The sequence below is a fragment of the Pelobates fuscus genome, chromosome 3 (genome assembly GCF_036172605.1).
Source record: "Pelobates fuscus isolate aPelFus1 chromosome 3, aPelFus1.pri, whole genome shotgun sequence".
Lineage (NCBI taxonomy): Eukaryota > Metazoa > Chordata > Amphibia > Anura > Pelobatidae > Pelobates > Pelobates fuscus.
The window spans coordinates 61,013,267-61,023,897 of record NC_086319.1 but is presented as its reverse complement, the minus strand read 5'-3'; the positions used below and the strand labels follow the sequence as shown (position 1 = coordinate 61,023,897).

Here is a 10,631-nt window from a genome sequence, read left to right as displayed (position 1 = left end):
TCGTTTTTGTGATAAATTGTTTTGTCTCTTGATCGTGTCATTGGAGATGGCTGGATATTGCTTTTACTGATTTTGCTAGTTCGGATTATTCTACAGGTGTTAACAATAAATAGAGTATATTCAAAAGGATAAAAAGTCCAACGTAATGTTTAATTAAGAAAGATTGATGTAAGTATTATTTATCAAACTCAAATAAAAGTGGGGCTGTTAGAAATGCAGCTACAACATTTTTCTTGCTAAAAATAATATTTCAGTTTTGAAATTGAATAACAATGTTTTCTTTATATTAAAGTTATTGCTAAAGTAAAGATGTATGGCTCTCTTAATCGAGCTGCAGCACTTAAACTCTCCAGTTCTCATAACTGCTGGCTGATGTAAGCATTAGCAAAACTGCTGTAAAATGTATAGACTCTCTTAAATAGCTATGTACATGGCATATAGGAATGTTTGTTCTATTGTTTATTTATTTTTACTTTCGAACACTAAACTTAGAGGTTCCCCAGTTGTGATGCCGTGTGATTGTTTTTTGTTACTTCTATGTGCTATTCAATAATTGTGTGGTTTACCACTTAAATAACACTCCAAGCACCAGAACCAATATAGCCTGCTGTAATGGTTTGGTGCCAGAAGTACCCTGGTGCTGTTCTACATTAAGATGTTAAAGCGTTTTAGCATGGTTTAACAAGTTACTTGGATCCCAATTGACGTTCGTTCAGCATTCGCTGCATCAAGTCTTGTCAAGCAGAAGAAGCCGTCTCTGTAAAGCAAAGCATGGCCATGCAGGAGTATGCCCGTTGGCTGAAAGCATCAGATGAGTTTTCTCAGACATTAAAGAGAAACTATAGTGCCAGGAAAACAAACTAGTTTTCCTGGCACTATAGCTTCCCTCTCTACCAAGGCCCCCTCCCGCAGCGCTGAAGGGGTTAATAACCCCTTCTGTCACTTACCTGCGTCCAGCGCTGATGTCCCTCGGTGGCCAGGGGAGACCTAATGCGCATGAGCGGATAGGAAAGCATTATTCAATGCTTTCCTATAGGGAAAATCTGACGCAGAGCGTATGGACGTTCAGTTTCAATTCAGTTTCAAAAGTCAGTTTCAATTCTGCAAGTCCCTCTAGTGGCTGTCTGGTAGACAGCCACTAGAGGAGGAGTTATAACTCTATAAAAACTGCAGTAATTACTACTGCAGGGTTAAGGGTGATGGGAGTTTGCAAACAGCCCACTTCAATGAGCTGAAGTGGTTTGGGTGCCTACAGTTTCAAGTGTGGGCTTGCATGGTCCTGATTTGCCCTACAGAGACATACATTGCATGAGCTAACAAATATGAGCTGTAGTAAGTTAACAACTGATTTCAGTAACTTAAGCAAAATTAGCCAAGTTGGAAAAAATTTAAATTTGATAGAATTGGATATTTTTTTTTACAGTTTCAAAATGTTTGCCTAAATTGTGTAAGCCAGTTGCTTAATCACATTTTGCCGCTCTACATGGTGCTACCACTGTTTAATGAGTTGGGTATTCAAATTTGATATAGGATCCTTAAAAGTTGGATTGGTATGGTGGATTATTTAATCATGCCCTTAAGAGGTTAATTTTACATTGATAATTTTATTTAATGTCATAAACCGAATGATCAATATTCAAAGAAACAAAAATGATTAATTTATAGTCATATGTTCAGATATCAGTGTATGCATGTACAACAATATAACATTTTTAGTAGCTTAATATACAGTCAACAAATGTCAAACCTGTATAAAAATCAGGGTCTTTCTTTGAAAGGGGATGTTATTGGCAACCAAAGCAATATATCTATATGCACTGTGGAGATAATCCGTATGAAGCAGTGAACTGTACATTTAATTTTAAGAAACCTTATATGATAAAAGCTCTCACTTGGTTGGTGATTACGTATATAAGAATGCTCTGTTTAATTTTACTTGTAACACACATTCATTCTCCCCTCACTACACAGAAACCGATGTTTTGTTGTTGTTTTTTAAACAGTTGTTTCACTGTAGATGATATAATAAAAAAAAATAAAAAATAAAAAACGTAAAAAACAAAGCATATACCAGTACAAAACAAAAAAAAACAACACAGATTATGTAAAATAAAAATTTATATAAATGGGGGGACTATATTTGCCATAAAAATATTATCATTATGTCAGTGTGTAAATGACCATAGCATAAAATGAACAAAAGATTTTGAAATAAAAGCACATGCTAACAAATTGTACTACCTCTTATGCTGTAAGATTAAGTATTTATCAGATTTGCAATAAAGTATTTAATAATTTCTACTATAGTAAATTGTTGCAATAAATAATTTAAATTTGTATATGTACACAGACCACTTTATGATATCCTGTAAGGTACAAATGAATGCTTTGTGTAGTTTTTTGTTTTTTTTTAACTACAAAATAGCAACATTTGCATTCCACTCTGTCTATACTTTAATACAGTATTCATTATGCTATTTGTATTGCATTTAAAAGTATGCAACTAAAATGTTCAATGTTACTGTTGGTAAATAGATCCTGTTATTCATATTTTGGTCATATATATTTTATAATCATTTTTGGAATAATTTATAACAAACCTTACCCCTCCCCCGTCCCTCCCCCCTCGCTCCCCCCTTTTATTTAGCCATCAGAGAGCCACAACTCAATTTAAGTGGTACATAACATAATACTTTATATACAGAAATGTGTGTCCATTATCAAAAAATATATTTATATGTGAACTTAAAAAAAAAAAAAAAAAAAGTATATATGTATATCCTGACTGTTGTGCTAGCTTTGCTGGATAATTGCTTTTTGTTGCTAGTCGATCCAGAAATATTGAGGAAGGCAGATCTGCTGTAAAAGAATCTTTGTATTATTGTGAATGAACCTCATTCTTCAACTGTGCCATCATTAATATCCACAGACAACATTCCTCAAGCAGAGGGCAGGAACTGGGAGTATATCAAGCTCACACAATATGTGTCTTCCATCATTCTGTGTCCTGCATAGTTTCAAAATCCAAAAGGCAGAGAGAGGTGGTGATAGCTAGCAAGGTCATTTTAAAGAAATCTTTCAAAGTTTGTAACCCAAAGCAAAACACATCTACGTATCCAGTGAACCTATGCTTTTGTTATGTTCTGCCAAGATAGAGAGATTCTTCAAGAGAAAATAGGAGCATTTCAAGCTTTTGTGTGTAGCAAATTGTCTGATTCTTGGTGGAATTGAATATAGCCTAATGTACCAAGCAAGGTTCTTTTCAGCTGACGAGGCAAAAAGAATATGCATAAAATGCACTCCATCCAGCAGTGTACAAACGCTCTGGGCTAAGTTGTTGTGGTGGTTGCTGCAACAAAGTAAGTAATCTCTACACTGTTGAGAGTCTTAAAGTCTGTAGTTGCAGAAGAAGAAGGCAAAGTTTCACACTACTCTGGTCAAGAAGAGAACACACGGTTGCCTGTTACATAAGAAAAAAAAAAAGATAATTTTTACAAACTAATGTTAAAGTGTAGTATAAAAAACAAGTAAATCATGCCTGCCCATCTTACAATATTTGTTCTTAAGGGTTTAAAAGGTCCTTATCAATGAGCATATATGGGCAAGATTCTAAAAGATGCAGTCACCATGGAAACCAATGGAATGTTCCTGCTGATTGGTCCATGTTTATAACTTTGAACAGGCTAACTTAAATGAAACATTAAAATCTGACTAATGCAGTATCCCATTCCACTAAGCAACTTCCAACATCCTAAATGTCATTTTGATATTTTACAACTTAATAAGGTTATTTCTTTTAGCATCTCTCATACATTTGAATACTTACAAAATATTATAAAAAAAATGTGTTAGTATTCGTATACAAGAAAAGTTACTTATGAATTCCTGATAATTCACGCTTTAGTGAATAACCCCATGATATGTTGTCAATGTGGCAAATTTGGCATAAAATTTGAAATTCACTTTGAATTCATTGCTATCATTTGCACTTCAATTAATAACTTTCTCATAGTCGGTAATGCTGCAAAGTAACTTCAACTCTGCAAAATCAAGGAACTACACATAGATACAAACAATTCAGCAATGTTTATGTTTATGATCAAAACATCACCTAACTTACATGCAAAAATGGTAGCTACACACAATTTGAACCAGGACTATACAGATGCAGCTGTTGAGTGCTAATTGCTAAATTCCAAATGACTAATTATTCAATTTTGTCTCTAAACTGTCTTTACTGTAAGTAACTAAAATACTTCCCTACCCTAGGCACACTAGGCTTAAGACCAAGCGCTCACTCCCACCACCCAAAACTAAATTTCCTCAGTACATGGCCCAATACCAATCTATGCTAGACACCCCATCGGTTATGTTCTGCTGACTGTGTTTGATGACATGCATAAGTTGCTGCTCTTCTGTAATGCTTTTTAATTAAGACTATGATCTGAGTCAAAATTATAGAATTACAAAAAAAACATTAAAATACTTCCCTAATATTTTAATTTGACACGTTATTAAAATATTATATGAACTCTCTGACTGGCACAAGATCTTACACATTGCATTACTCTGTAGCACGTTGCCCAGTTATTCCTTTAGTCTAATAATTAAATGCAAATGATGAACAAAAAGCATTAATAATAAACTACATTTTATAAATGTTGGCAGAAAACATGGATGGGTTTAATTTACTACACCAGTTTTACATTACCTCCCCCCCCCCCTCCCCCCCCCCCCACACACACACACAAATCTCTCTCCTTAGTGCATTTAAAGGGACACTATAGGCACCCAGAACACTTCCTCTCAATTAAGTGGTCTGATTGCCATGTCCCTCTCGTGTTAACTCTGCAGGTTAAAACATCCCCGTTCTGCAAGAACAGCAATGTTTGCATTGCAGGCTTTAAAGGCCTCTTGTGACTGTCAGTCTGACAGCCACTAGAGGCGATTCTTCCAAAATAGCTGTGTAAAACCTGGCTCTTTCAATCTTTCAATGGTCTCACAGCCAAGAATGTGGACCAGCCCTGAAGAGAGCAGCACAACGTGGGATAAAAGGTAAGTAACAACTTTTTAACACTGGTGGGGGTGTCACCTAAACGGTGACTTGTATTACATTAGTGTAAGTCACGGGTTATTATATTTATTACATGTTGGGATCCTGTTGTAATTTGCACAGTTTGTTTAAACCAATTATGTTAATTAAGTATGTTATGTCTAATGCTATAGTATACCTTTAAATAATTAGTGCTAAAGACACTAAAAGTGCACCCCAAGGACTGAGAAGACCTTCCTCTTTCTAATTAATTAAGGTGTTGCATTAAAAAAGATTCAAATAAAATATTAAAAACCACCTATTTATATTTTCAAATCTACATACTTCTCTAGGGAACAGGATGTGGCTAAGATTTACCAGCCAACCAATTAGCGTGATGGTTGTTAATGAGAAATCTACAAATATCAACCCTGCTCAGCTGGTGTTTATGGGATTTACCGTTTTGCATTCAGTAGTAGTTGCACTCATGAAAACACATGAATGACACTATGACATATTGAATATACATATTTTAGCTCAAGTAATGACAGCTTTTCAAAATCTCCAATCAATATATCCAAAATTTTGATTCAATAAACTTTGAATTCTAGCAAATGAAATTGAAATTTCTAAATGTTTTCCATGATAGCAGATCTAGAAAATGTCTCCAATTCAATAAACGTTGACATTTATTGAATAAACCCTAAATAATCAAATCTAAAAGTGCACTGGTAGCTACCACCACATGTTTCTGAAAACAGAAAAAAAAATCCCTGTCCGCTTGGTAGCAGAGATGTTCTTTCAAGCTTGGAGCTACATGCTGATTTAAAGAGAGCAAAGAATCTTCAAGGAAAAGTAAGTTCTCCGAGAGATCTGACTCAACATGTATGTATCACGTAAACAGAGTCTAAAATGTTTTAACCTTGTAACTCCAGAATTTTTATTAAAAAAAATTTGCATTCTAAAAAATAAATAAAAAAAGATCTGCTTACCGGATAATGCAACTGCAACTTTTGGAAAACCACATTATATTATTATATCAGAGCAACTGGCTGTAACATGCTGGAAAATAAATATGACAAACAGTTAAAAGCATGATCTATACTTAATAATATATATAGTTCATTCAGTTAAATAAGGAAAGGCATTCTGGTTTTGCATTTAAATCTATGATAATAAAATAATGGGTGAAACATAAAATATTATTTTTCTAAATAACAACCTTTACGATCAGTAGATAAACCAAACAAAATGTATTTGTTGCATATTATTTTTTTGTATAAAATACTAATGGAAATAATGATATAGGACAGTGGAAAAAATAAATGTTTATCCATGTTTTATATAACTATGTGGGTAGCCGTAACGATTATTAATGTTTAGCCCTGCTATTAATATATAAATATATATTGATCCTAAAACAGCTTCGACTGTTGAGGCATTCAGGCTCCCATGATGCTTTGCCAATCAATGGCAATGTAGTTGCACAACAACTACAGGTTTATACAATAAACCACTTTGGCCAATTTGTTTTATCGTATTTAGCAACAATATATATTTCCAGAAGAATAAGGCAGTAGAACAAGCGGTATTGGATTAACAAATGCTAAAAACAAGGTGGAAGATGGAACACAGAATGGAGGACAAAGATAAATGAACAAGCAGGAGTCGACATGTTAAAAAAAGTAAGAGGTAGGATGGAAAAATTTGGGGAAAGGCAGGAGATAGGGGACAAGAGGCAACATTTAAAAAAAGGTAAAAAGGAAAATAATCAATAAAAGAATAAAAAAGTGAATCACAAAATCAATTAAGATAGCTTCATTTATTATAATTAATAATAACTGCTACATTCATTTAAGCACTTACTTGTTTGATTCACTAGAATCTCTACTTTCACAAAAGTCTGACGTTCCCACAGCTTCTTTTGGCATTGCCCTGTGCTTGACCTGCATAGCAAATAAATACAGTAAGCCTATATTCCTATAAGTAATCCTAACATTTTGATCTGTTAAGTTTAAAGAGTTACCTACTTTTCTACTGAAAGAATATTTGCTTACACAAATATAATACTAACAGTATGTAAGTAGCTACATAGCTACGAGTTCTTCTAGTGCTTTATGTACAGTTTTATCTTCGTGTTGTCTCACCAGCCGTGGGGTTATAAACAGAATTGATCTTGTTTTGTTTTTCCTTTTTAGAGGTGAATTTGTAGAGCAACTCTCTACAAATATATTGAAGAATACTGTAACCTCTAGGAAGATATTTCACAACTAGAGGATGTTTAACACACTACAACTTTCTAAATCCCAATCTTCACTAGCACACATAGCTTTTGCAAACAGGTAATGATGCCTTATATTCTATACAAATCAAGAGACAAATCACAATATTCACACATAGCATAACTGAGAAAATGTGACATATATAATTCTTTCTCAGTTGAATTTCAGGCAATTCTAGCTTGGCAGCTTTGCCATACTTTGTAATTTGCTGTCAACTCACTCTAGCTTACCATTTTTAAAGTGCCAGTTAGTTTGCAAAAATGGAGACGAAAAATACTAACAGTCTCCACAACAGAATCAAAGCTAACATTGATTATAAATATTTGGGGGAAAATAAAATACTTAACACCAACAATACAGGTAACAATATCTAATAGTTCACCCACACTCACGTTGTTTATTTGTGTCACATATAAATTCTGTCACTCAAATCCCAAACATGCACGTCACACTCTACACAGTAGCATGCAAAGATATATTGATAACCTGATTACTTCTGGAGTATTGCCCACTCAATCGACCAGCCCATATCCACACATGAAATTGCAATCACAATTACTCACCTTCCACCAGCATAAAACTCCAAATAAAAAGCCGATGAATAGACAGCCCATAGCTGTCGATGCTATACTCGTCCAATGTAATGTGATTTTACTGAGAGACTCATTTGTGTTTGGCGAACCTGAAAAATATACAATAAAATTAAACATGTAAATAGAATTAAGAAATATTAAGTGATTTTACACAAAGCTGTTCATTTATGTGGAATATATTTCTATTTGTCCTGGAGGTACTTTAGGGGTATTTATGTCTGGTGAACTCGGAATTCTTGCATGTGGCTTTTGGAGTATAAGCGCTGTAGATGTCTTGTGGAATGTGCATCTGCCTGGAATGGAGAAGTAAACCAACAAGGGCATCTCATCTGCATATTTTTATTCTTGAGATTCTTAGAACCCCAGTTCATAATTTTCCATTCCCCAATTCTCATGGTATTGTGACTCGGAATAAAATAATGTAGAGATCAATGTCTATAAAACAATTTACTTTTTGTATGGTGACTGTTGTAGTGTTTGTCGTTACAATTAATAAAAAATGCCACCATTTATATTCTTAATTGGCCTACTGATGTCAATTCGACTATTCTTTTTCTCTAATAGAACACCTAATGTTGGGGTAAACCATCTTACTGAAGACAATGTACTTATGAGAGAGGCCACATAATTATGACAAATACACCAAAATAAGGTTTTTATTAAATTGTAATTACACACAAATTGACAATAAACTATAAAAATGAAATTCAAATCGACCGAGGTGGAAAAATTTACTTAACTGAATTAAGAAGATATTTTTCTAGATTTTGCAGGTCCTAATTTTTCTTAAATTTTGCAAACTAACTTTGAACTCACAGACCACAAGTACACAGTTAGACTAGACAATGCTATGAAACCTCTGCTGAAAAATAAATAAATACTAATAGATATGTCTTGGCCAAATGAAAGATAACCTTTGGCAGTTGCAAACATTACAGTTTGCAATTTTCTGCTGCTTATGAGCTTGCAAGTTCGGAGTGGAAACATCATGTTAAAAAAAAAAAAAATACCAACCAAGAGTAGTTGTCATATTTATTTATGAATGGTATAAATACTGCCAAATAATTCTGAGTTATATCATTAATGAATCCCTTTATTTTCTTGCAATCGTTTCTACAGTGATCAGCCAGAATAATTTCTCACTCTTTTTTTATGAACATTCTCACAGTTTTTCAATTCAAACTATTTCTTGTTTGGCAAAAATAAAATAAACATATCAAGGAAATGAAATACACATTTCTGGTTATATTCAGTAAATTATACAGATAGTTAACTTTGACTAAAATTGTCCAGATCACCGACTTAGCAATGCATAAAATTGTTTAATGCAATTGCTCACACAAATTAATCAAAATCTAATTAGACACAAATACAGCAGTATTTTCACTTTTTATGAGTAGTCTATTCCCTAAAGAGTGAATCATGGATAAAATAGGTCAAAATAGTGAAACATGAAAAAAAATCCCTCCAATTTAGACGTGAATAAATGTTATGACTATTTTAGCTTTGGGGCATATTTAGCAAGTTTGTTAGCACCACACAAGTACTTAATATATCTTAATACTTAAAAAGTTGCACTGATTTAAACACCAAAAAAAAAATTAAAAAAAATATTTATCTTAAAAATTAATTCTCTGTTTTCTCTTACATGTATATTAAAGGGAAACTTCAGCTCATTGAAGTGGTCTGGGTGCAATGTCCCTTTTGCCCTTAGTGCTACAATGTAAAACATTCCAGAGAAACTGCAACAGACAGCCAGTGAAGACACTTCCTGCATTCAAACAGAACTTTGGATTCCTGCTTTCAAATGGGCCGGCGGTATATGACGCTGGACATCCTCACGCTCTGCATGAGGACATCCAGCATCAGATATCCCCCTATAGGAAAGCATTGATTCAATGCTTTCTTATGGGGAAGGTCTAATGCCTGAATGACATTTGCCGCGCAGGTGCATCAGTGCCGCTCGTCGCAGGATGGAGGAGAAGGCAGAGCCGTTACATGACGCCAAGGGACCTGGGATCAGGTTAGTAAATAAAGGGTTTTTAACCCTTTATTCACCAGGGTGAGGGAGGCAGAGGGGCTATAGTGCCAGGAATACAGCATTCCTGGCACTATAGTATCCTTTTAAATACTTAACAACTGACATTGCAATGTAGTTCAGTAGAAGCACAGCTAAGACCCACATTGCATTGAATTTGGAGGAACCAACTTGCAATATTTTAACCAGAACAGACGAGTCAAAAATAAAAATTGTAATCAAGACTAGCTAAATTAGAGATATTTTTTTTCCCCAATTTGGCTGTTTTGGCCTTGGTTAAGCAAGCAGGTTGTTAAGTCATCAAAAAACTCTATTTGTTGGATGTCATCTGCAAAATTAGTACAGTTCTGTATTATAAGAAAAGGCCAAACATATATTATTTAGGAGTAAAATTAGAGAACAATGCAGGAGCTCCTATGATTTAAAGCGTCACACATTGATGCAAACTGTTAAAAAAAATTCTGACACCACATCACCCACCTTACAGTTTGCATGATTGAATAAATATTTTAAAAAGTACATTAAAAAGAATGGCAGCATGTTTTGAGGTATTAATGTGTCTCTATTTTCAGTAGCAATGGTATATGTGTACTATAGGAATATGTTAAAGAATGTAAATATTTGAAGGAAGTGGGAGAGATGTAGAACACAGCATATTGAACTGTTTAACATTAATATTCTTAGTA

General features: G+C 34.0%; 1 protein-coding gene across 1 annotated transcript in view; it reads right to left on the bottom strand.

The window, feature by feature from the left end:
• Positions 1 to 2,643: 2,643 nt before the first annotated feature.
• Positions 2,644 to 10,631, bottom strand: part of KITLG (KIT ligand) — a 47,216-nt gene continuing 39,228 nt past the window's right edge. Inside the window, exons 7-10 of the mRNA XM_063445159.1 lie at positions 7,878 to 7,996; positions 6,899 to 6,978; positions 6,025 to 6,094; positions 2,644 to 3,460 (exon numbers count right to left, since the gene is read on the bottom strand). Coding sequence (XP_063301229.1) covers positions 6,067 to 6,094; positions 6,899 to 6,978; positions 7,878 to 7,996 — 227 coding nt within the window. The 3' untranslated portion in view covers positions 2,644 to 3,460; positions 6,025 to 6,066. The remainder of the gene's footprint in view (positions 3,461 to 6,024; positions 6,095 to 6,898; positions 6,979 to 7,877; positions 7,997 to 10,631) is intronic.